The sequence below is a fragment of the Megachile rotundata genome, chromosome 16, assembly GCF_050947335.1.
Source record: "Megachile rotundata isolate GNS110a chromosome 16, iyMegRotu1, whole genome shotgun sequence".
Classification (NCBI taxonomy): domain Eukaryota; kingdom Metazoa; phylum Arthropoda; class Insecta; order Hymenoptera; family Megachilidae; genus Megachile; species Megachile rotundata.
Genome location: NC_134998.1, coordinates 11,466,418 through 11,493,997, shown reverse-complemented (window position 1 = coordinate 11,493,997; position 27,580 = coordinate 11,466,418). Strand labels below are relative to the sequence as shown.

General features: G+C 34.8%; 1 protein-coding gene across 2 annotated transcripts in view; it reads right to left on the bottom strand.

Moving 5' to 3' along the window:
• Ca-alpha1T (Ca[2+]-channel protein alpha[[1]] subunit T) overlaps nt 1–27,580 on the bottom strand; it is a 74,267-nt gene that overhangs the window by 36,358 nt on the left and 10,329 nt on the right. For both annotated transcript variants that reach the window (XM_076541593.1, XM_076541592.1), the window contains exons 2-5: nt 20,179–20,291; nt 16,050–16,183; nt 12,641–12,738; nt 10,367–10,538 (exon numbers count right to left, since the gene is read on the bottom strand). In XM_076541593.1, the coding sequence (XP_076397708.1) occupies nt 10,367–10,538; nt 12,641–12,738; nt 16,050–16,183; nt 20,179–20,291 (517 nt within the window). The remainder of the gene's footprint in view (nt 1–10,366; nt 10,539–12,640; nt 12,739–16,049; nt 16,184–20,178; nt 20,292–27,580) is intronic.

Below are 27,580 nucleotides of genomic sequence, written 5' to 3'. Positions count from 1 at the left end.
ACATCATATATAAAAACTCAAAGTTCACAAAGTATACGATTCAAATTTAGTGTCCTCCAATGTAAAGGCTGTGCTGAAACGAGTCAATATTCGTGACCGATCCTATAACACAGCACGGCTACGTATGTGCTCATAACAGTGCTGTTCGTGCTTCTGATGTTCAACAAACAGATACAAAATAAAAGTAAATCGAACGTCCGTAGGATTGTATGTCGTTGCACCAAATGCTATGTTATGGCTATGTTATCGTTGAATTTTGCGTACTCGTATCGTAACATCGATCGTGCTATTTGTATAATACCTAGTTCAATATTTGTTGCAATATAGCGAGACATAAACTACGAGATTAAAATCCCTGTATAAATTATTTGGAATTTAGGAGGAATCGAAATGGAAAATGTTCAAAATGGAGGCTTAAGTTAGTTCAATATTGCATTAAGTGAGGTTAGGTTTACCTGTAACGTTGTTACATTTTTTATTTGTTATATGGCCGTTTATTATAGTTCCTCTACAACTAATTACGTTGGTTGTGTGCTATTATAATTTGTTACAATTTAATAAAACAGTGTTTTCATAATTTTTAATAAATTCTATAAGTAAGGACCTCCATTTTGTTTACTGTATTTCTTATACACATACGTGTTCACATATTACACATACATATGTCCATATATTTATATTTTGTCAAAGTTCACTCAGTGACCTGTCAGCCATTTTGTCTCCAAAATTAAACATGGCGTTCACAACGATTATTACAAAATAGTTGATCATTTCTTTCACAGAGTACATAATTTTCTATATAAAGTTTCCTTCTTCTAATTTAGAACTCCAAGTATAAAAATAAATAGCAACTTCCGTACGAGTACGCACGAGACGAAACATGCCATATATGAAACACGAAGTACGTGCACTGGTTGCTCAACAACTAAGCCGTGAAAGCTCTCCAGTGCATGATCGGTGCTACCAAGCCGGAAGTACGTAACACCGGTGCAGAAGTCGATAAACAGTTCGAAATAGCCAGCGCGCAAACCAGAAGAGACTGTATCGAGGCATCCGCGTGTTTAATTAGCCCCGAAATAGATTTGAACCGCCGTATACCCTAAACGGATTCAAACTTTCGCGCCAAGAGTCCGCGCCTGCGCCAGTCGCGTGGCGCGAAACTTAACCTGTTCACTGAACCTAACCTATTCTTTTATCAAAAACGAAACTTTTAACGCGTCAACATTAACTTTATATGTTAATATAACGTATAATATTGTTATAATAGTAAAATATGTTAATATAACGTATAAATATTAATTATAACTTGTAAAATATTTAAATTCGACCTTCAGCGAACAGGTTAAGATCTTTCAAACGGATAAACATAGTCATCCTTTGACAAAAGTTTGCTGTTTTTCGGTGGTTGAATGACCAGCGGATAAAGGACGATGGAAACGAAGCGTTAGAAAAATAAATGGTGATCCGAGAGTCTCTGTTTGACGTTGCCCGGTGAACAACAGCCGATCCCATCAAACGGCTAACGACAATGGTGGACAGAGTTCATTCGGTGTGTTAATTGAACACAAACAAGAGAAGAACGGAAGAGCAAACAAATAAAAGGGCACATCGGAGATCGTGGTACAAGCCGGAGAAGAATGAAGTTGAAAACGTTGAACGAGAGAACAATGGCGCTAAATGATCAATTTTGGAACTCGCCGACGTACAACTTTTACAGGAATTACGAATTCGAGTGATTTTATTGCTGGATTTTACGGACAATGCTTCATGGATTGAAGATAATTGTGTTCTAAAAATTTACTGCTTTTTCAGTTATTATTTATAACAACATAATAATTAATTACAAAATTCATAATTTAATGTTACTTAACATTTTATGCTTGAAGTTTGTGCTTTATAAAAGTTGTACATTCACTGAATTATACAGTGTACTCCATAACTCCCCGATATACAATTCCCTGTTGGTACAACATTCTTAAACGAATGTATACCTATTTTAATCTATAGTTGTACGTTTCTCGAAGGTGAATATGTAAGCTGACATAAAAATTGTACGTCATAAATGCGATAATTTTTTATTCTATGAAAGTCCGCCTCCACAGCCCCAGCGGCGGGGAATTATGGACTACGGTATGATCATAGCCATAAATCGCGCGCCATAATTTCTCGCGGCATTCGATTGAATTTATATCCGGAGCACGTCGATGTCAGAATTTAAGTGTCTTTGGATAACGGCCATTTTCTTCCTCCATTGAATTGTGGTGAAAGAAGTTTCAGAGCTTCGATGTAATAAGCATTTTTCACTTTAGATAGTATAAATTGAAGTTTCATATTGAATGCTCCTTACGCCATTATGTTGTCAGTGTAATGACGTGACATTACAGAATTTATGGTTATGAAACTGTTAAATTGATGACAATCTTCCAATCGGTAATGCATTTGACTGTAGTCGAATTCGAGAAGTTGAATTATATTTTTTAAGTATTGAACAATTCTTTATCGATCGAAATTTACTTGAAGAATGTGAACCATCCCTCACAGTTAAAGTTTACCCAACTTTTTTTTCACTTTTACTTGGTAGACCATTTAAAATGATTCACTTTTGACGTTATAAGTTTTTTTCTTCCCCAGTTCACAAGATCCATTGATAAAATGACAAATTGGACAAACTTTAAGGGATGATTCTTAGAGCGAATTCCGGAAGAAATATCGTTCCGTGCATAACCTATACATAACAAGTTTCATAAAGTTTCACGTTTCATGAACACTCTGAGTCCTCACTGAATCTTTTTTAACCTGAATTTTACTATCGTACAGTAATTTTTAATATCAGCTTGTACCACGATTGTCGACATAACCTTAAAAAGTGTCTAGTAAGTCGGCATCAATAGTTTGCATTGTAACTGCCAACTTACCGGACGCACAGGGTATACGATCTTTGAGACTCTGATTTGATTCAAACTTTGTACATTGAAGTACAACTTCTACAAGACAACATGTTTTATGCTCTCTGTAGACTTATCTTTGAATTCTTCGAGAAAGTTTATATTTACTTTTATCTTGAGACTATTTTGGTCAAGAAAGTAGGATCCATACATTAGATCTTGAACGACTTGTGGAAAATGGCAATATATGGAGAGGGAAGTGGGACTAGGTATAATTTATGGGAGTGAACTTTGTATTTTGTATTGGGAAGTCATAGATATAAAACTATAAGTAGTGGATGTAAGATATAAGACTTGTGGGAAATGGCAATATATGGAGAGGGAACTAAGTGGAACTAGGTATGATTTATAAGAGTGAAGTTTTTCTTTTGTATTAGTTTCTGTATTGGGAAGTCATAGATATAAAACCTACAAGTAGTGAATGTAAGATATAAGACTTGTGGAAAATGGCAATATATGCAGAGGGAACTCTATGGGACTAGGTATAATTTATAAGAATGAATTTTTCGTTTTGTATTATTTTTTATACTGAAAAGTCATAAATATAGAACTCAAGTTTATAAAATTATGAGGGAAAATTAATTTTGTATAACACTGTTTTATAAGTTGCTATATAAAGAGAGGTTAGGTTATACCTTATTTAAATTTGTACTACACGTGTACTATAATAGTTCATATAAGAAGTGGCAATACAAAGAAGATATATACAAAGAAGAATTAACATAATTAACACTAGTTTATATAAAGAAGAATTAACATAATTAACAATAATTTATACAAAGAATTATCATAATTAACAATAATTTATACAAAGAGTTAACATAATAATAGTGTATATAAAGAACTCCTATAACAGTGAACCCTAATCGCACAAAGTTTGTATCGAACCAGCGTACCAAGGACCGCCCCTCTCGTTATATGGCCGAGAAGTAGAAGTAGCATAAAAGTAGTAACGCTATCAAGTTTTGAAGAGATACATCGAATCGTGCAATCGAGACGTATTCGAAGAAAGTTGAGATGTAGAAAAGACATTGTGCGAAAGTGTACACATAAGTTTGAAGAAAAATTCAAATGACATTCGTACGCAAATACACTCTCGCAGCACACGCACGCACACACACGCAGAGAGAGAATCACTGGAGACTGCGGTAACCGCAGCGTCAGGTTATGACACGCGTGTATACGAAATGGCGGTGTTACGACAGATTGAATGCAGAGGCAAGTAAAATGCCGTCTCAAAATAACCGACGTAACATTACTAGGTTATTCTGATCCTGTTTAATCGGCCACGCCCGCAAATTGCCTTTTAATCTCGTATCGAAAGTTCTCCTTGAAATTCGTAGCAGTATTTTATTCGCCTCTGAACAAGGTGGCATGCTCTATAGTTGGTACATACTATAAATACGTTTGTACACTCGTACCGTGATTAAGAGAACCGAACCCTGTGGCAGGCGGAAACGGCTCCTTTCAAAATCTAATTTCGACATTTTATGTTAATTATTTTTATGTACAGGACAAGAATTTTTTCAAATAATTTGCATGGAAATTGATCTTGCTCGTTCTATTAACTGGTGACGTTCAAAATTAATGCTAATGGATTCCAATGGAAGGCGAATCAATTCCACTGACTTCCATTCTTTTAACTTAGAAAATTATTATAATTATTATTTTACAACACTTAACATTTTTTAGAAAATATTTAAAATTCTTTGATTTTTGCCAAAAATTTTTGAAATCTGTAAAATTGATTTTTTAACTCCTGACAAGAATTCTTAAAATCTACAAAATTATAATTTTTTATCTCCTGACATCTTAAAATCCATAAAATTATAATTCTTTGACTCTTGACAAAAATTTAAAAAGTTCTCAAAACTGTAATTCTCTAACTCTCCAAGAGAATTCCAACCATTCTCAAAATTATAGTTCTTGAAATCCTTAAAAGAATTTTTGAGGAATTTTTGCCTTAAAAAATAAATTTATGTGAATATAAAAAAAAAACCTTGAAGGGAAACATAAAATAAGAAACTAAAATTACAAAAAATATTTGAAATTTTATTCAGGCTGTCACAGTGTTCGACGCTCTTAGACAGAGAAATAAATATATACATATGCATGTGGCGTACGCATGTATATACATATATGCACATATGGATGCATGTCTATGCATATTATGCGATTTATAATATATAGATTTAGATATGCATAGCACATTGTTCTCTACTAGAGCTTACTAAATGCGTGATCGAACCGAGTACTCGTCCGAAAGTAACCTGCAACAGCGAAACAATAGCCTGTCACAGTCCCCTACGATCATGTACTTACGTTTAATATTTAACTTTCTATTTAGTGCGATATAACACTTCTTTTGGATCCTTACATTTCCCGTATGAAGATGATAATCGAAGGTTCAGAAGGTTTTAATTATATTAAAATTTGGTGGTTGCAGCGTGCGCGGCTGGAAAGATGGCACGCGGAGTCATACGCTCTGCATTGCTTTTGACTGTCAACTTATTATTTGGACGTGCATAGTATGCATTTGGTTTCTTTCATTTTTGTTGGAGAATTTTTATCTCCGATGAAACGTGATGCTATGTGAAATTTATATTTTTTGAATTTTTGTCAATTTTTTTTAATTGTCAACTTTGAGAAATTGGTCTAATCGATTATTCACACTTTTCTATAGTTGTTCATATAGTAAACTAAGAACGTAAATACTGTTACATAACAAACTCTTGTTATATCGCCACCTTGATATATGACACCTGTGAGAGTCGAACTTCTTCAACATAAAAAATTTCTAAAATTTGTAAACTTAAATCTGAAAACGTGATCCCGAAATCTAAAAACCACAGAACCTCTAAAAATTGACCTTTACGGCGATATAACAAGAGTCCAGAATAAGCTCCCGTAAAACGCAGCTCGTTGCACGCGAAAAACTATGGATATCGATTTTATTTAGATGACTGTCCATAAATAAATAGCAGAGAAAAACACATACACGGTACAGTAGTCGACTGAAAAAAAATGACGAGAAAATATTTTATGATTTTTGAAGCGATGCATATTGCAGGAATTCATCGAAAATTCTTCGTCGTCGTTTCATTGAGTTTTAGATTCGTTAAATGTTTGATGCAACGTGAAAAACAACTGGTCCATGAATTAATAATCGACACGAATGAGATTTCCATTTAATCGATGTGCCCGAGTTTCGATAGCATTATCGAAAGCGAAATTGAAATATTATGAAGATGATTCGATGCGAAACGTTTCGGAACTAGACAAATAATATTAAAGATTTATGAGCGCTGCTGCAATCTTTGGCCAAACGTGTTTTACAGGATGTTTCAAAAATAGGTGGCCATATACTGAACTTATCGAAACACTTGTAAAAATTTTAGTGGTTATATTGAGCTTCTTTTAGAATTCTGATTCGGTTGTGAATACCTTTCATTTTTTATAGGAAGAGATTACAGGATGTTTCAAAAATAGGTGGCCATATACTGAACTTATTGAACCACTTCTTTTATTTAATTTCACCAATCATGTTAAGCTTCTTTTAGGATTCTAACTCTGTTCTTTCTGAACACTTTTCATTTTTTAGATTACAAGATTTATAGGGTGTTTCAAAAATAGGTGGCCATATACTGAACTTATCGAACCACTTCTAAATTTATTTAATTTCACCAATCATGTTAAGCTTCTTTTAGGATTCTAATTCTGTTCTTTCTGAACACTTTTCATTTTTTAGATTACAAGATTTATAGGGTGTTTCAAAAATAGCTGGCCATATGCTGAACTTATTGAACCACTTCTTTTATTTAATTTCACCAATCATGTTAAGCTTCTTTTAGGATTTTAATTCTGTTCTTTGTGAATACTTTCCATTGTTTAGATGACAATTTTACAGGGTGTTTCAAGAATGGGTGGCCATATACTGAACTTAACGAACCTCTTCTAAATTTATTTAATATTTTCTGTTCAATTTTATCTGAAATTTGATGGTTAAAGTAAATTCTTAATCATTCAAAATAAATTATATTATAATATTATAATTTGTAACAAGTTTTGAATTGATTGTTTCAATGAGGAAGTCATTTTGAAACTGTTGAAATTGAAATGGCACGAGTACCATTTTGCAGTACTTTAATGTCATCAAATCATGCCGGGCTTTCTAAACAACTTTTTATCTCCTCGTTCTCGTACTTTTAATGACTACTAAGCGATAAAAGTCACTCAGAATGCATCGCGAGCGTGAAATTCCAGAATTCTCTTAAATATGACAAGTGTTCTACGACTTTCGAGAAGTAGCATGCTCCTTTAACGAAGTGGCTCTCACCAAACCACGAAAAGAAAAAGTGTTTATAAAAGTGTTTCTCCACCCATCTTCGTATGACTTTCTTTCAGCTTCAAGATGCTCGATTTTTGCCACCTACTTCTGAAATTATTTCTGTACGCCCTGTATACTTTGTCTCTTCTCAAAATTTCAAACGAGTCAAAGAGCTATTTAAAAATAATCTTAATGGATGCCAAAATGTACAATGTTAAAATATAAATAAATTAATAAAGAACAATAAATAAACTTGATGAAGAACGTGGTCCAACGGTGCACCTAAAATTATTCATGAACATCTTCGAATTCGCTCTAAAATCTAGCTTACAAACTTTTTATTTAAATCTAAAACAAGATTTATAAAAATAATTGTCTTCATTGAAGCTGTATTTCATTAAAAATTCAAGTTTATGCAGATATTTGAAAAGTAGTAAAATATGGAAGAAGCAAATGTTGAAGCAACTTGTGTGTAATTCGACGTGTCGCGTGACAACTTGAAACTTGTACAGGGTGAACAAAAAATAACGATCGTGACTCACAGAGAAGACTGCAATATATCGAACAGTAACTTGTGCATACGTATAAAATAATATTGCATCGATTGTCAAATTAAAAAATATAACATCCATATTTGAGTTTTTTAAATGAAACACCCTGTAGAAAGAGTGTGACTTTATATAAAATAAAAGTAGAAGTGGAAGATGAGTCGAGATTGAATTTTGAGGAGAAAAATTTGTGATAGCAGAACACCTGTGCCACGACCATTACTTTTGACACGCCCTGTACAGTCAAGATTCGTTGTATTGCACCATCTGCTGGAAATAGAGTACGGCCAACGTTTATCCGTACGCGCTATAGCATCTGTACGTACACGTGTTAACGTTCACTCGATGAGACGGTGCTACCAGCAAAAATTGGATCAAAGACAGAAGAAACACAGAGGAAGCTAAAAAGAAGACAGACAGAAATTCGACGCAGGTTAACCCCTTGATGTACCGCACAAAGTGAAAATCAATTATCCCCGAGGCGTTTCAATGTCTATCCATTTCTATCTAGATGAAACTCCTAACATTGATCTAAATTAATTTATAGTTCATCGAAGAGCGTAAAAAAAGAGGAATATGTGACATTGAGATGCATGCAAGTATAATAAAAATATAATGCATTAAATGTAATTAAAAATGTAATGCAATAAATGTAATATAAAATGTAGTACATTAAATGTAATATAAAATACATTTGATGTTGTAAAATATAATGCAATAAATTTAATTAAAAATATAGTTCATTGGTGATATAAGAGGACGCCATCTATGATTTTGTTTGACCGCAATTTAAGGAGAGGACATTTTTATTTGAACTGTCTCTTGAAGAATTTTGTATAGAAGACATTTTTGTTCGAGATTAAAGAATTAGAAGATTGAAACTTGAATTTCGAGTGTTATATGTAGGCTCTAGTTATATTGCCACCGACGAAGTGGTATAATGGCGGAAAATTGAAACCGGCAATATACTGAGAGTCTTCTATATCTGTGTATAATTTCATCTGCTACTATCGTAAATTACTGTAGATAGGCTCTTGTTATATTGCCACCGTCGGAGTGGTGTAATAATAAAAAATTGAAAGTGGCAATATACTGAGAGTCTTCTATATCTCTTTATAGTTTCACCTGCTACTATCGCAAGTTGCTATAGATAGGCTCTTGTTATATTGCCACCATCAAAGTGTTGTAATAATCAAAAATTGAAACTGGCAATATACTGAGAGTCTTCTATATCTCTTTATAGTTTCATCTGCTACTATTGCAAGTTGCTACAGATAGACTCTCGTTATATTGCCACCCTCGGAGTGGTGTAACGATAAAAAATTGAAACTGGCAATATACTGAGAGTCTTGTCTCCGTGCAGTTTCGTTCGCTACTATTACAAATTATTACAAACACCATTGCAAAAATAGAAAATTTCTTCAATAATTTGTCAAAGTAATAGATGACGTGACAGAAAGTTGAAATACGGAGTTGATGATTCATTCGAAAGTCAGATATAACATCGAATACTGTTACCGTTCTAGCAATTACCGGAATCCTTGTCCCCAACCACTATGAACGGAACAAATTTGTGTGGCTGAAGCTTGTCAAGTAGCTCTTCGAATCGCATGACATACCGCAGACGTCATTTAACATCAAGGGGTTAAACAGAACGGTATAATGGTGATACAGACAAGCGAATTTATTCGGTTGTCACATATTAAACGGCCAATTTCAAAAGATAAACACTAGGCAATAACTGTGCTAAATGAATTAATCAACAGGAACAACATTTGTGCTACATTAATTTCATGTTTATCGAAGTACACACACTACGGTTCTTAAAATATAATTCTATCGGTAGAATCTATTGAATTTCATCAAAATTTGGATACTTCAATTGTCTGGTGAATTTGGTTTATTGGATGTTTAAAAATTTGGGGATTTTGGGAATTCTGGAAATTATAGGGAATTCTGGAAATTTTTAGGATCTTAGGGATTTGGGGAATTATAGGAATTTTTAGGATTTAAGAATTTTGGGGGATTTTAGGGATTTGGAGAATTTTAGGAATTCTTGGGATTTTAGAATTTTTGGGAATTTTGAGAATTTTAGAATTTTGGGGGATTTTAGGGATTTGGCGAATTTTAGAAATTCTTAGAATTTTAGACTTTTTGGAGATTTTAAGGATTCGGGGAATTTTAGGAATTCCTTGATTTTAGGGAATTTCAGGAATTTTGAGAATGTTGGGAATTTTTAGGATATCAAGGATATTAAGTACGTTAGGAATTTCTGGTAATTTTGAGAATTTAAAAGCATGCAAATTTAGAACTCATAAAATCCATCATAAGAATATCAAATTTTCAAACTTCCAAAACTAGGGAACTAATCAGGAAAATAACAACACAACATGCTATAATTTCGAGAAATTTGTAAAGCAATATTTATCACCAGAATAAAATTCGAGTTGAAAGAATTCCAAGTAAAAAAATTGGCTATTTGATTTTCAAGAATCGAACGATAGGAAAGTAAGCGATAAAGGTACTGATCATTGTTGCCAACTTACTCGGGATATTTGACGTTGGGTAGAGCCTTTAGGAAGCACCGTTGACGTAAGATGCCCTCCCACAATTGCACGCCGACGATACCGAATATAAAGAAGACGAAGAAGCACAGCAGCAGCACATTGCCCAGCATAGGAAGAGTGTCGAGTAAAAGCATCACTAATATCCGCATACCTGTTAAAAACCGAAAGATCGCAAGGCTAAAAAGTCGCATCCTCACAAAGGGAACCTGTTCATTGTTCCACCGCGCGTGAATAAAGGTTGTTTCTATTCGGAACGTCGCCCGATGAATAATTTCGCACGTGTCCCGCAAAAGGAACATGTTTTCGCGTGCAGAAATACCAAATCCCGCGAAAAAATTAAGAACGTTACAGGCAACGAGGTCAAATCGGTATACCGTGCCTCTAAATTAATCTCTTTGTTATTTATTCACCCGAATCGCTCGGGAATAAATTTCAAGGTCATCCTTTCACACGGTATACAGGTTCACTCATTTCAGGTGAACCCTTCAAACGCTTTTTGAATTATTGGGAATTATTGGTGGGTGTTTGGGGGATTTTAGGGATTTGGGGAATTTGGGGGATTTAGGGAATTTGAGGATTTGGGGGATTTAGGGAATTTGGGGATTTGGTAAACTTGGGGGTTTGAGGATTTGGGGAATTTGGGGTTCTGGGGATTTGGGGATTTGGAGATTTAGGGTTTTGGGTATTTGGAATTTTGGAGATTTGAAGATTTGGGGATTTAGGGATTTAGAGATTAAGGGATTTGGAATTTTGGAGATTTGGCGATTGAGGAATTTTGAGATTTGAGAATTTGGAGATTTGGGAATTTGGAGATTTAGGAATTTTGGAACTTGGAAATTGGGAAATTGGGAAATTGGGAAATTAGGAAATTGGGGAATTTGGAAATTGGGAAATTGGGAAATTGGGAAATTGGGAAATTGGGAAATTGGGAAATTGGGATATTAGGAAATTGGGAAATTGGGAAATTAGGAAATTAGGAAATGAGGAAATTGGGAAATTGGGAAATTGAGAAATTGGAAAAATGGGAAATTGGGTAATTAGGAAGTTGGAAAATTGGAAAATTGGAAAATTGGAAAATTGGAAAAGTGGAAAATTAAAGAATTTACTAATTTGGAAATTTGGAAATTTACAATTTTTAAATTAGAGTCTTTGAATATGTAGTAACCCTATAATCCATTCTTCCCAAAGTTCGAATATTTAAAAATAAGAGAAACATACATTTTGAAGTGATTAATGAGCAAAAATCTGTCATGACTCCTTCTAATGAATTCCCTCATTAACACAGTACTATTAATAGAAACGTAGTTGAATTTCGGATGATTTTCAAGGTCAATTTACACTCCACGTGTACCCGACAAAAGAATTTAAATTTGGTTTTCCTGGTAACGAGCTTGTTTTTGCACAATTGACTATACATATACGTATGTATTAGAGGTGTGCGAAAGTTCTCATCGCCCACGTGTGGACACCGAAACAGATATTTTATTGCATTTTCAACGTGTTTTCATTTGCTTTACAAATATTTACCCATTTAAAGAAAAGATGGTCATTTGGAAAGATGATTTTAATTTTGAAATTTGGACGTTTGTAAATTTTTTATTTTTAAAATTTTTACATTTCAAATTTCTAAATTTTCCCATTTTTCAATTTCCCAATTTCCCCATTTTTCCATTTTCCAATTTCCCAATTTTTCAATTTTCCAATTTTCCAATTATCCCATTTTCCAATTATCCCATTTTCCAAATTTCCAATTTTCCAATTTTCCAATTTCTCAATTTCCCAATTTTTCAATTTTCCAATTATCCCATTTTCCAAATTTCCAATTTTCCAATTTCTCAATTTCCCAATTTCCCAATTTCCCAATTTCCTAATTTCCTAATTTTCCATCTCCCAAATTTCCAAATCCCCCAATTTCCAAATTTTCCAACTCCCCCTTTTTCCAATTTCTCAATTTCCGAATTTGCCAATTTCCCAATTTCCCAATTTTCCAACTCCCCAATTTCCCAATTTCCCAATTTCCTAATTTCCCATTTCCCAAATTTCCAAAAATCCCAAATCCCCAAATCGTCAAAATTTGCAAAAACCCCAATTCTCAAATCCAAAAATATCCAAATCCCCCAACATAAAATTTCCCTCCTATCGATCTGTATCTTGGACAGACATTAGCGCATCTCCATAAAAGCTTAAATAACGTGCACAACGAGGTCAACAGCATTCGATAAATAAAATTTTATAGGTTGTTTTCATACTCACTTGGAATTCTGTTGATGGCACGTAAAGGTCTCAGGACTCGTATTGTCCTTATCGCCGATAAATTCATATTTTCCACGTTCAAGCAGTACTCGAGAGCGCTGCAATAAAAATCAAATAAAATTTCCTTCGATATCGCGTCAACATTTATTAAGCTTTATTTATTACGCTCGATCTATCAGCAAAATTGACGCGTTACAGAAATGTTGCTTCGAATAACGCGAATACGAGGATGTATATCAAAGGCAACAATATTTTAACGATTGTTAGGTTCACAAGACTGGAGGACTTTTTTTTAGGTCGTCCTTAATTCCATAGACGTGTTAAACTCTTTGGAGGCCCGGGGGCTGTTGGCTCAGCAGCGAACTTCTTCAGAGCAGAGAAGCAAGAAAAATTAGTGTCAATATGAAGAGTAATTTCAAATCTCTAAGTTCACAAAATTTGTTATTCACAAAATTTTCAAACTTGCAAATTTCCAGAACCTAAATTTTTTAATCCCTAAACCACTAATTTCGTAACTCCGTAAATTCCTGTACCTCTAAATCTCTGTACTCCTAAATTCCTGTACCTCTAAATCCCTGTACTCCTAAATCCCTGTACTTCTAAATCCCTATACTCCTAAATCCCTGTACTTCTAAATCCCTATACTCCTAAATCCCTGTACTTCTAAATCCCTATACTCCTAATTCCCCGAACCGCTAAATCCCTATGCACGTAAATCCCTGTGCCCCTAAATCCCTGTACCCTTAAATCCCTAACTTCCTAACTCCCTAAATCCCTGTGACCCTAAATTCCTATACCCCTAAATCCAAAATTGTATTAAAAAAGAATCTCCACAATTGTCACATCACATTACTTCAAAACCGTCTTCCAAGTGCTCCGTGTTACAATAAATGACTCTGTAGCAATGCTACTACCTTCCCAACCACACAGCTATTTTTCCCTCTCGATTTTTCGCAGTCTCATTGCTTTCCGTGTGCTACCGACTTTTGTCTCTCTCTTAAAGTTCCCCGCAGGTCTGGTCAATATCAGCTGCCACGATTGCCAACAAAACTTGTACGTCGCTTTCAGCCACTTTTTCACTTCCACTCTTTGATCTTCGACTCTCCGTATCGAACTTCGTCGAGGGACTATTACAAAGCACCAGGAAAAGCAAACCTTTGTTTTCGGTCTTTTGCTTGGGGAGCGACATTTCATTCTGCGATACTGATCAGAATTGAACCGATTGAATAACGATTGCATTTTAATGTACATTATAAGTGGAATGCAGTCGCAAATTGATTTAATGGGGAATTATATTTGGGCGGTCTTTGCTGGAATTCCATGCGCCATAGTTCCACGCGCCGTAATTCCACGGGCTGGAATTCCAAGCGTGGTAACTCCACGCACCGTAATTCCACGCGTGGTAACTCCACGCACCGTAATTCCACGCGTTGGAATTCCAAGCGTGGTAATTCCACGCGTGGTAACTCTACGCACCGTAATTCCACACGTTGGAATTCCAAGCGTGGTAACTCCACGCGTGGTAACTCTACGCACCGCAATTCCACGCGTTGGAATTCCAAGCGTGGTAATTCCACGCGTGGTAACTCTACGCACCGCAATTCCACGCGTTGGAATTCCAAGCGTGGTAATTCCACGCGTGATAACTCCACGCACCGTAATTCCACGCGTTGGAATTCCAAGCGTGGTAATTCCACGCGTGATAACTCCATGCACCGTAATTCTACGCGTTGGAATTCCACGCACCGTAATTCCAAGCGTGGTAACTCCCCGCGCCGTAATTCCACGCGTTGGAATTCCAAGCGCCATAATTCCAAGCGCGGCAACTCCACGCGCTGTAATTCCAAGCGTGGTAACCCCACGCGCCATAATTGCACGTGTGGTAATAATTTCCTTGCAAAAAGTGAACCTCAGATTTATTTTCAGTGAGAAAACCACTGTCCATTTTCCGAGTGGCCATTTGAAAATTTCATTCGCACCACGAATGGTGACGCTTTTTATTTTAATAATAACAGTAGATTTTTTTCACCCCGGGCAAAATATGGCTTCTGTTTGACTATTAACGAGAGTGTTGCATGGCCGTTACTTTTTGTATCTCTTTTACACACTTTCTGTATAACAAAACTTGTATTCTATTTTCCATGAACATATGTCTCTGCAGACATATACGTTCGTGTTGAGGTAAGTGTTTCATAAATAGTCTACTCTGTCTTCGTTTCACTTTTTATGTGCTCTGTATATATTCTATTTCACTGTATACCCGTATTATCGTTTAATAGATGCACATCCGCTGCGGTCCATTAACGGAAGGTAAGTGTCTCCTGAATAGACCACTGTTATTTTTCTTCGGTTCACTCGTTTGCTATGCACATACCTTTCTACATTCTTTCCGTGTACTCGCCTATTTCCATATAATCGCTGCGGTCCATTAACGAAAGAGGTGTTTCATGACTGACATTTTCACTTCCTCGTTTTTTACGCCCATTGAAAATTGGAAAGAAATCTAATAAAATCTTCCGAGTAATACTCGTTTCAATAATTTATCGTTTATCTGCTGTCAGATGCCAAGTTCGATCACTGTTTTTCACCCGTCAGTAAGCGGAAAACAATTGAATCCGAATTGACGTGTACCTATTGACCTGGTCACGCTCCAAATCGAAAAATTCCTGTCAAATTTCAACTGCATAATAAATTCGAGTCTCTAATTCTATTAAACTTGGCACTAGTTACATGGAAACTAATTAACCTAGTACGGAACTTAACTAATGGTTCCGGGTAATTAGGGATGTTCGGAAGCTTGCGATTTCAAGTTCTTCTTGAGGTCAGATTTCTGCAAAAATATTACAAGTTTGACTTTTTGGGTCTTGGGATGACGAAAGTACCTTAAAAATTGGGGAGACACTTAATATTTTCTTGTGCATATTTTGAAAAGTCCTGTAGTTATGGGTATTTTTAAATACACTGTAGTTATGCTTGTCTTGAAGACTACAGTACTTGTGCATGTCTTAAAAGCTTGATACTTTATTGTACCCATCTTGAAAACTACTGTAGTTATGTATATTTTGAAATCTACTGTAGGTATGCATCTTTTGAAAACTACAGTAGATATGCATATTTATTGCAAATTATAGGAGATGAATATGTCTTAAAAATCAGCCAACATATTCACAATAATAGCTTGAACGAAATTGTAACCATATTCTAATGTACCACAGAGGTTCTCAATTATTAAAATTTGTTGCTTTCAATAAAATCCCCAATTCTCCAGAAAAATTTTAATTATTATCAAACAGAAGCTTAATTATCATCAAAGAAAAGAATGATTATCCACCAAATTCTTCACCAAGTTCATATTGAATCCAAAGTACACGAGCAACAGTAAACGTTCAGAAAGCGAGCGATCACTTACCCAGCAGCCACAATAAAGAAGTCCAATCTGTTCCACGAGTCAGCGAGGTAGGTCCCCTTGCCGTATATCCCCATCGCGACCATTTTGATTGTCATTTCCAAGGAGAAGAAGGCAAAAATGATGTCGTCGAACATCTGCGAACGTGAACATAACATTGGTCGATTAGGCGAAAGGACGCTTAACCCGATCGAGTATAATTGATCGAGGACACTCGACACAAGTTCCAATTGCTGATCAACAACGTTGTTGGTTTCTCGTGTTTGCTTCCCTTTTCACTCTGTGTGCGTGCAATGGTCAGTGTGAAATGGCAATGCAAACACTGCGATTAATCAAACAACGACTTAAGAATTTCGATTTATCTTCAATGGCTGCGAATTTCATAATCTCAAAAGGGGGTTGTTTGCTTTCGTGGTTGTACAGACTGGAACATCTTTATGCGAGATATAGTGTACTGCAAAATAGTAGATGGAAAGTGGTTCTCAACCTCCATTTTGTGTAACACTTCGTATCTTGAAGAGAATTTCCTAACCTCAAAAAGGGACTCGAATAATTTATTTATTTATTTACGCTACAACTTCTTTACGTATTGTAGATACATTCAGTAACACATACTGCAAAATAGTAAATGGAGAAGTAAAGTGGTTCTCAACCAATCTTTTATGTATGACACTTCACATCTTCAGCCACGAATTTCCTGTCGTAACCTCAAAAGGGGACTTGAATAATTTTCTTTCGGGTCGTACAGACTGGAACGTCTTTGCATAAAATATTATACGACCATTCAGTAACACACTGCAAAATAGTAAAAGGGGAAGCTCAGTGATTCTCAAACTCTACATAAAAATTAATGTACAAATATTTCTTATTTTATTTATTTCTATCTTGTTATTCAGGGGTTCTCATTTCTTTTAGCACATCATATATTTTTTTTAAATAAAAGAGTTCTTGAGATGTATATAATATAACATGGTTCAACAAATTTATTAATAAAGGTATTATTTTTTATTGGACATCTTTTGTAAATTATCAAAATTAACCTACAAAATATTTTATTATTTTGTTCACTCATTTTTTATTACTCAGAGATTCTCAATCTTCGATGAGTCACACAATCTAATTTTTTAAATGAAAGACAAAGTATAAAATGGCTTAAGATACATTGATAAAAGTATTCTACTTAATGGAACACTTTATATAAATCATAAAAATTAACCTACAAAATATTTCATTATTTTGTTCACTCATTTTTTATTACTCAGAGGTTCTCAATCTCTTATGAGTCACATAATCTAATTTTTTAAATGAAAGACAAAGTATAAAATGGCTTAAGATATATTGATAAAAGTATTCTACTTAATGGAACACTTTATATAAATCATAAAAATTAACCTACAAAATATTTCATTATTTTGTTCACTCATTTTTTATTACTCAGAGGTTCTCAATCTTCGATGAGTCACATAATCTAATTTTCTAAATGAAAAACAAAGTATAAAATGGCTTAAGATATATTGACAAAAGTATTCTACTTAATGGAACACCTTATATAAATTATCAAAATTAACCTACAAAATATTTTATTATTTTGTTCACTCATTTTTTATTACTCAGAGGTTCTCAATCTTCGATGAGTCACACAATCTAATTTTTTAAATGGAAGACAAAGTATAAAATGGCTTAAGATACATCAATAAAGGTAATCTTCTTTATGGAACACTTCGTATAAAGAAACTCTACTCCACTTTAAACCGTGGTTAAAGTATCAATCGTTTTAAAACACCGGTTTACCCTACTGCTGTATCTGACAAGACGTACATAAGGCACATACTTAATAAAGTACTATAAAACCAGGCCAAACAGTTACGGTAGACTTGTGCAGTCAACAAATTAAACGAGAAATTGATCGGTAAACGGTCGCATCTGCGACAAAACGAAACAAGTTGAGCTCGCTGCGCGGAAATTCCACGCTCTATATGGCATTGACGGTTTGGCAAACGTTAATGGAGATGGTAATTTTGTTACTCCCGAAATTTGGCACTGCTCAATTTTCACTGTGCACTGTTTCTGGCAGAATGTTTTGAAGGGTTGATTTTGTGGCAGGTTTTTATTTTGAGAAAGTAGGGAAATTTGGTATGAAATTGGGAGTTTGTTGATGTATGAATTTGAGAGTTTCAGAATGTGCTGATACATGAATTTGGAAGTTTGAAAATTAGCTGAGTTATGAATTTAAAAGTTTGAAAATTTACTGACACATGAATTTGGAAGTTTGAAAATTTAGTAACAAATGAATGAGTCTAGGTACTTTCACGTGTGAGTACTAGTGAATGTGGACAACTAAGCAGATTGAAAATTGGAAGATTTATAAAATTTGAGAATGTGTATGTTTAAATTTGGGAACTTAACAAGAAATTAAAAAATTTATAAAAATTTAAAGAATCTGAAAATTGGGTAATTTAACAATGTTAAAAAGTTATTCAAGAGTGTATATATTTCTTGTAAGAATTAAACAGCTACATAATTTATAAATAGCAAATCTTGGTACGTGAAACATACTTATACATATGTACTTAGCATGGCCTACTTGTCAATGTTCAAATTTGGACGTGTCCTGCGCGGTAAGGCTCGTTTATAATACTCGTTCTTAAACGGTTAAAGGTCATGGACGTGGACCAGTCATCTAGCTTTATGATAATGCATCGTCTCGAGTTGCAATAATGGCGGAAAATACAATTTCATATTGAAACCGAGGATATTTCTTCCATTTTGGTTGAAAATATTGCAATTTCGAAACTGAAGTACGAATATTAAATGTCGTAACAGAAAAATAAAACGATAATTTCATTGACAAAACTTGGTGAATTTTATGCAATATATGGCGAGGGTAGTTGTACTGAAATAATTTATTCAAATTATTAAAACTATTTTGAAGTAGTTCGAATTTTATGCAATATATAGTGAAGAAAGTTCTATGAAGATAATTTATTGGAATTGTAAAAACTATTTTAAAGGAATTTGAGTTTTATGCAATATATAGTGAAGAAAGTTGTATTGAGATAATTTATTGGAATTGTTGAAACTATTTCAAGGTAATTTGAATTTTATGCAATATATGGTGAAGAAAGTTCTATGAAGATAATTTATTGGAATTGTAAAAACTATTTTAAAGGAATTTGAGTTTTATGCAATATATAGTGAAGAAAGTTGTATTGAGACAATTTATTGAAATTGTTAAAACTGTTTCAAAGTAATCTGAATTTTATGCAATATATGGAGAAGAAAGTTGTACTGAAATAATTTATTGGAATTGTTGAAACTATTTCAAGGTAATTTGAATTTTATGCAATATATAGTGAAGAAAGTTGTATTGAGACAATTTATGGGAATTGTTAAAACTATTTCAAAGTAATCTGAATTTTATGCAATATATAGTGAAGAAAGTTGTATCGAGACAATTTATTGGAATTGTTAAAACTATTTGAAGGTACAGATATTTTTCTGTGTATCTTCACAAAGGAGTACACTATAAGTATAATAGACTCTCGTTATATTGCCGTGAGATTGAAATGGAACTGATTAAATAGAAATATCTCACATTTGTTGTATTGAAGTCATGAGGCAATTCTATAATAATAAAAGTGTGATATAAAGTCCGTATAAAAATGGCAATATAATAAGAGTCTACCCAAAACAGTTCTAAATGGATTTAAAATAAAAATTTCTCTACATAAGCTGATTTCTCCGTACAAAATACTTTCCCTCCCCGTATATCACCACTTCATAAATGGCATATTTCGCATAAAATCAGTCTAAACGATATTCCAGTCTGTATACACCTGTTAATGGAAAATAAACATTGGCCATAATCCGAAATGGGAATACAGCTTAACTAGATCGCAAACTGTGAACGTATTCACCTTCTGCATGAGTTGGCAATTAAGCGGTGCCATTAATTAAGGCAACTTAACGCGTTCGGCCATGTATAGAGATTTTATCAATGGCTTCTAATCGTCACGCGTGAAATTGCCAGCTTTTCACTTTGATACAATAAAAATTGTGCATGCGGGAGAAATTAATGAAATTTAATTATTTAATCTACTTATTTGACATGGTTTGATATTTGTATACGTACTTGTAAGATTTTACAGCGGTTTGTTACACATTGGTCGTCGACGCACGGCTGGTACATACCGAGTGTAATGCAATTCAATAGAATCACCATCATGCTCACTCTTTCGAACCACGTGATACTATGTTAAGGAAAATCATTTTTTTGCTAAAAAGTGGTTAATTTGTTCATTTGTTTGCATGTTGCAATTTAAAATATTTGAGTAACCATCTTCGAAGACAGTCAAAAAGTAAGTTTTCCTTGGTGATAAAAATAGTGTACTATTAAAAATCAAGCATATATATAATTATTTTACTTGTAGTAATATATGCAATATATATAAAATGTAATACATATAGTTTCTGAAGTATATACATTTCTTAAAAATTAATAAATGTTGAGTGAACCTCAAAATTGAGGTGTACATGTCTACTCCATTTTGTCATCTACAAATTCAAAATGGCGGATCAAATATGGCGGCTGTACATTTAATAAACCTACACCTCAGGAAAAATTAGTCAAAATGCATTCTAAGCAAGAGCCCTAAGTTTCTCGAAATTACTACATTGTGAACAGATAATTAGAACATAAAAATTCAAAATGGCGAATCTGACATGGCTATAAACTTAATAAATCCATAACTCATCGAAAATTAGCAAAAATTATTTTTGTCACTGCCTATAAATTATAATGATTGAACCACCAAAAAAAAATCTATAATATAATAAATAAAACTAATAAATTCAATTAATGAAAATACAATTGCATCGCTTAATAAGAAGACGTAACTGAATCGAAAGGTTAAACGAAAAGCAATTCCAGTGTAATCGAACCGAAATGAACCGTATAGCAATGTAATTACGGAATAATGACACGTTATTTCGTATAGCAGTTTCTCGATTGGTTCTCCATAACATTTAATTGATAAATCGAATCGACCAATTGATCGTTCCCCTTTTATTTCTGTCCCATGCAATAACGGACCACATATAGACGGATATGTATACCTTGCACCCTTGAGACCAGTGAAATCATTATCACCACCCTGTGTCATACCGATGTAACTGCTGTTACGACATTTCACCATCGTGTCGTCACAAAGCGATCGATCGATCAGACAAGGTGCAAGTGTAATCTTGGAAATCGATCACGGTTGCCAAGTGACTATTACCTAAACACCTCTTCGATGTCTTTTTCTGACATCAGATAAACCTGGAATGCTTTCGCGTGTAATCCCGGGATCATTTCGCGAATATGCTTGTGAACGATGTGTACACTCGGGGGAAACTAGGCTTTCAATGAGTAAACGGTAGGGTAGCGTGCTTAAACTTTCGTGGTACTTCTAAATATTCTAGTCATGGCAATTTTGGAGTGATTGAATTTATTGAGATTCTAAAGTCGTAAAACTTCAAAGCTTCAAGACTTCAAAAACTATAAAAGTCCAAAACTATAAGACTTCAAAACTGTAAGACTACAAAACTGTAAGACTACAAAACTCCAAAATTCTGAAATTAAAAAATTTCAAGTTCCCAATGCTCTACTCCTCTGAATCCTTAAATCTCCAAATCCCTAAATCTCCAAAGCTATACTTCTCCAAAATCCTTAATCTCCAAATCCTTAAATCTCTCAATTCCTAAATCTGCAAATCCCTAAATCTCCAAAGCTCTACGCCTTTAAATCCCCAAGACTCCAAATCCCTAAAACTCCAAAGGGTATAGCCGGATAAGGTAGTCAAATGTGCCCTTGAGTCGAATTTGAGACCCAACTCGTCAGTCGGTAGCATATCCCAAAAAAACATCTCACACCAAGTTTCAACCCCCTATCTCATCCGTGGGGGTAGTAAAAGGGAAAAAACGAAATTCCGGTTTTTGGCCCTTTTTGCCTATTTAATTTCGTACAAAAATTCTGAAAAAATTCTAAAACATTAAGGTCCAGATAGAGCATCTTACAGAATTTTTTCAGATTTTTTTATCGCAAACTGTACTCGTGAAAAATCAAAAACCGAAAAAAAATCCGAAAAAATGCGATTTTTTAGTGAAGATGTCGGAGCACTACTTTTATATTAATGTGGTAGTTAGGTATTAGTACAACTATTATTCTCTAATTTTTTCAGATTTTTCGGTGAGGTGCGCCGTAGTTAAAAAAATCAGAAACCGATTTTTTCGCGCGAAAAACTAACTTCTGCTTTGAATTTTTGTGTCATTTTCCCATAAAAGATGCATTAAGTAATTTTAAGAGGATTCACATTCACACAATTGATTTATGGATTACAACAATGAAATTAACTTAATTAATTAGTTTTATGGTACGTTGTTTATATACTTAAATGTTCGAAGGTTTTCCAACGACATCGGTGGCGCAGCAGCTAAGGCGTCCGACTCGTAAACTACTGCATGCTTTTTTTAGCGCGGGTTCGATCCCACCTGAACTTATATTTTTTTCGGTTTTTTTTTCTTTCTTTAAATTGTTAATTTTTTTAATTCTAATTATATAGCAATGGGTACTACTTATTTAAAAACATTTCTAACGCACTTTAGAAATATTTCAAACGAATATTAATATTAATATTTTGCAATATTAAGAAAAATATATCAAACAGAGCAAGTGATACATGTTACAAATGAAGACAGCAATGACGACGAATACACTTGACATAGTATTTCTTCAACAATGGAAAGTGATAAGTTACGCAAAATAAAATGTTTAAAAATAAAAATATATAAAATCGTAGCACAATTAAGACATGTAATCAAAATACTTAAAATTATTTTTATTTTAACAGGTAGTTGGGGCTTTACTGGGTAGTCTGCGATTAACGTAGGAGTCCCACACTAGTTTAAGAACATATAGATTGTGCGTAAATCCCTTTCCCCCACTGAAAAAAAAAAACAAACTTTGAAATATTTCTAAAGTGCGTTAGAAATGTTTTTAAATAAGTAGTACCCATTGCTATATAATTAGAATTAAAAAAATTAACAATTTAAAGAAAGAAAAAAAAACCGAAAAAAATATAAGTTCAGGTGGGATCGAACCCGCGCTAAAAAAAGCATGCAGTAGTTTACGAGTCGGACGCCTTAGCTGCTGCGCCACCGATGTCGTTGGAAAACCTTCGAACATTTAAGTATATAAACAACGTACCATAAAACTAATTAATTAAGTTAATTTCATTGTTGTAATCCATAAATCAATTGTGTGAATGTGAATCCTCTTAAAATTACTTAATGCATCTTTTATGGGAAAATGACACAAAAATTCAAAGCAGAAGTTAGTTTTTCGCGCGAAAAAATCGGTTTCTGATTTTTTTAACTACGGCGCACCTCACCGAAAAATCTGAAAAAATTAGAGAATAATAGTTGTACTAATACCTAACTACCACATTAATATAAAAGTAGTGCTCCGACATCTTCACTAAAAAATCGCATTTTTTCGGATTTTTTTTCGGTTTTTGATTTTTCACGAGTACAGTTTGCGATAAAAAAATCTGAAAAAATTCTGTAAGATGCTCTATCTGGACCTTAATGTTTTAGAATTTTTTCAGAATTTTTGTACGAAATTAAATAGGCAAAAAGGGCCAAAAACCGGAATTTCGTTTTTTCCCTTTTACTACCCCCACGGATGAGATAGGGGGTTGAAACTTGGTGTGAGATGTTTTTTTGGGATATGCTACCGACTGACGAGTTGGGTCTCAAATTCGACTCAAGGGCACATTTGACTACCTTATCCGGCTATACCCTTTCCAAGATTCCAAATCCCTAAATTTCCAAATTCCTAAGACTCCAAATCCCTAAATCTCCAAATCTCCAAGACTCCAAATCCCTAAATCTCCAAATTCCCAAGACTCCAAATCCCTAAATCTCCAAAGCTCTACGCCTTCAAATCCCTAAATCTCAAAATCCCCAAGACTCCAAAGCTCTACGCCTTCAAGTCCCTAAATCTCCAAATCCCCAAGACTCCAAATCCCTAAATCTCCAAATTTCCACGACTCCAAATCCCTAAATCCCTAAATCTCCAAATTTCCAAGTCTCCAAATCTCCAAATCTCCAAATCCACAAATCCCTAAATCCCCAAATCTCCAAAACCCCACTCCCCATCCCAAACCCACCACAAACACACTCGAAACATTCCTACACCAAAACACCCAGGGTACCCGTTCGCCTAGTGCCATCCCTACGTCACTATACCGTGCAGCAGCATCCACAGGTCGCTCCCTGCATAGCGAAAGGGCATGCCGTGCATTAAGAACAAAGACATCCCGAAACAATTGTTGCCCGAGGAATCATTCGTTCCTACAGTAGCGCCGGCAGTGTTTCTCCTACCTGTCTGACCAAATTTACTTTTCCCCGACTCGGTTCAACCGAAATGTACATAATTCACCGTGTACACGTTCAATTATAAATAACGACGACGGGCCGTAACCTCCCTCCGGGTTGACCGAATTTTTGCATTGTGCACCCTCTGTTTGACGTCGCTCGGTAGGCTTTTGTTCCAGTTTGTTTTTCCGCCTGCGTCGCGTCGCGACGCTTCGCCGCGTACGGAGACAGAGGGTTCGTTCCGAAGGCAAACTGTTGCTCGTGTTTTTATTCCAGCGATTGTGACGGACGGTGCATCCGTGATTCACGACGCTCGGTAGATACTCGGGGTAGGGGCTGCGGACTCTTACGGGGCGGTCACTTATCGAGCTGCCAGTAACGAGCGACGAATTTCTTGGTGTCTATGCTTTCTATATTTTCAAATTATCTGACACCAATTTCTTAAACTTTAGCTGTGCAAATTTCCTATTCATTTATCACGTGTATATTATTTTTCATATTGTATTGCAAAATAAATTATTTGTATTATCCTCTGTGTTCATAATTTTCTATATGGGACTTATTATATTACATGCAATGGTATAACCTGGAAGGAACAATAATTCACAAATGACATATTTATTAAATCCAGGAGAATTGGCTGCTCGATAAATGACCGTCTCATATGTGCATCTCATTTCACATGCATACACCCAGCATACATACAATATTTATATTATTTTGCATGTCTTATTACATTTCACATGATAATGTAATATAAAATAATGATAATTGAAAAATAATAAACTTGTAGATGATTGTGAGCGCTGGCGACAATGAACGCTCGATAAATGACCGTTTCTGTGAGCCCACCCCCGGAGCCCGGAACGCGGGTGTTTATTAAGTAGGCAGTGTACAGAGGTGCGGCCCGCCAGTCTCGTTTCTGCGTTCGAGACGCGTGGCCAAGATTCGAGGGTTACACGGAGGAGAGAGAGCCTGGTGGAGGCCAGCCGTTTATTGATCGGACACACTCCGCATGTTTGTGGAAAGTAGATAACACGGCAGGTTTCTCGCGATTTTGTTCGAGGAAACGTCTCGTCCAGTTCTCGCTCGACCTTCGCGTTAAACGAATCAGCTGGATCGTAAATCCCGCTACGAAAACTAACGATGACGGTATCGAACGATACACTGCACCTCGGTGTTAATGAGCTACGGCTAATTTATTAGCTCCTATGCTGCGCATTTCGCCATTTCTGAATCCCTTGAAGCCAAGTTGTTATTGGTTCTACATGAACTACTGATCAGATTTTTGATAAATGTTTATGATTATATATTTATTAATATATAAATAATTTATGCAATATTTAAGGCGATGGATTGCAGGATAAGGGTTAGACACTGTACGTCTGACAAGATGGCAGATGGACCAATAAGATTCGCACTGCAACCAGGTGTCAACTAACTAAACCCTACACGATATAAAATCATTCCAAACTGTTATTTCGTACTTTCTCTAAAAATGCAATATATGAAGTTATGCAGTATATGAAGCTAAACTACCATAAGGAAAATACTATTGTAACAGTTATATTTTTATTTAAACCTAACCTGTTACCATTTTATTTTCAATAAAAGGACGATGAGATTAGTTCAATAAATTTCACTCGAACAATGAAATTGATTTCGTCAAAAAGAAGAGAAATAATAAATTGCAAAAATTCGATTTAGGATGAAACGAGTTGGGTTATATTTTTATTGGCGATGCACAGGTTTTAAAGGGTCTTCTTTAAAAGCATGAGGTTGGTAATATGCAATACCTCCGCGAGTATTGGTTTTATTAAAAAAGAATATTCACTTGTATAATACTGCCTTTATGGATATCGATTTGTTCTTTTCTTTTAACAATATCCCGCGATATGGGATATCGCAAACCGCTATGGATATTGGTTTGTTTTAAATATGGCCCGAGGATTGAGATTAAGTGGCGTACAGTCGAGAGCAAACCTAATTTCCCTAGGGAAAACGGCCGATGGGGGAAGAGCACGCTCGCTCGCTGATTTTGCTCATCTAAATATTTGGGAATGGATTAGAAAGTTGTGGATCTAGGGACTTAGGATTTTGGGAACATGGGGGTAAATATGAAAATATAGGGATTTTGGGATTTAGGAATTTGGGAATATGGGAATTTAGGAATTTAAGGATTTAGGGATTTGAGAATTTAAGGATTTAGGGATTTGGGGATTTTGAGATATGGGGATTTAGGGAGTTGGGGATTTAAGGATATGGGGATTTAGGGATATGGGGATTTAGGGATATGGGGATTTAGGGATATGGGGATTTAGGGATATGGGGATTTAGGGATATGGGGATTTAGGGATATGGGGATTTAGGGATATGGGGATTTAGGGATATGGGGATTTAGGGATATGGGGATTTAGGGATATGGGGATTTAGGGATATGGGGATTTAGGGATATGGGGATTTAGGGATATGGGGATTTAGGGATATGGGGATTTAGGGATTTGGGGAATTAAGGATATGGGGATTTAGGGAAATGGGGATTTAGGGATTTGGGGATTTCGAGATATAGGGATTTAGGGATTTGGGGATTTAAGGATATGGGAATTTAGGGATATGGGGATTTAGGTATATGGGGATTTAGGTATATGGGGATTTAGGGGCATTGGGATTTAAGGATATGGGAATTCAGGGATATAGCGATTTAGAGATATGGGGATTTAGAGACGTGGGGATTTAGGGATTTGGGGAATTAGAGAATTGGGGAATTAGAGATTTGGGGATTTGGAAATTTGGTAATTTAGGAATTTGGTGATTTAGGAATTTAAAACTCTAAAAATTTGTAAATCTAGGGATTCGTGTATTTGGAGATTTAAAGCTCTGCAAACTCGAACTTGTAGATGTTTCATGATCTAAGGATTTTTGAGTTCAGGAATTTTGAGATGTAAAGACTTGGAAATCTAAAGATTCTACAATTCTAGGATTCCTAAAATCTATGAATTTTTTTATCTTGACATTCTGGTACCTATTGATTAGAGGATCTAGGGATATGTCACTCTGGGGAATAAAGAATGTTGAGATATAAAAATCCACAAATGAATAAATTCATTTTTCCCCAT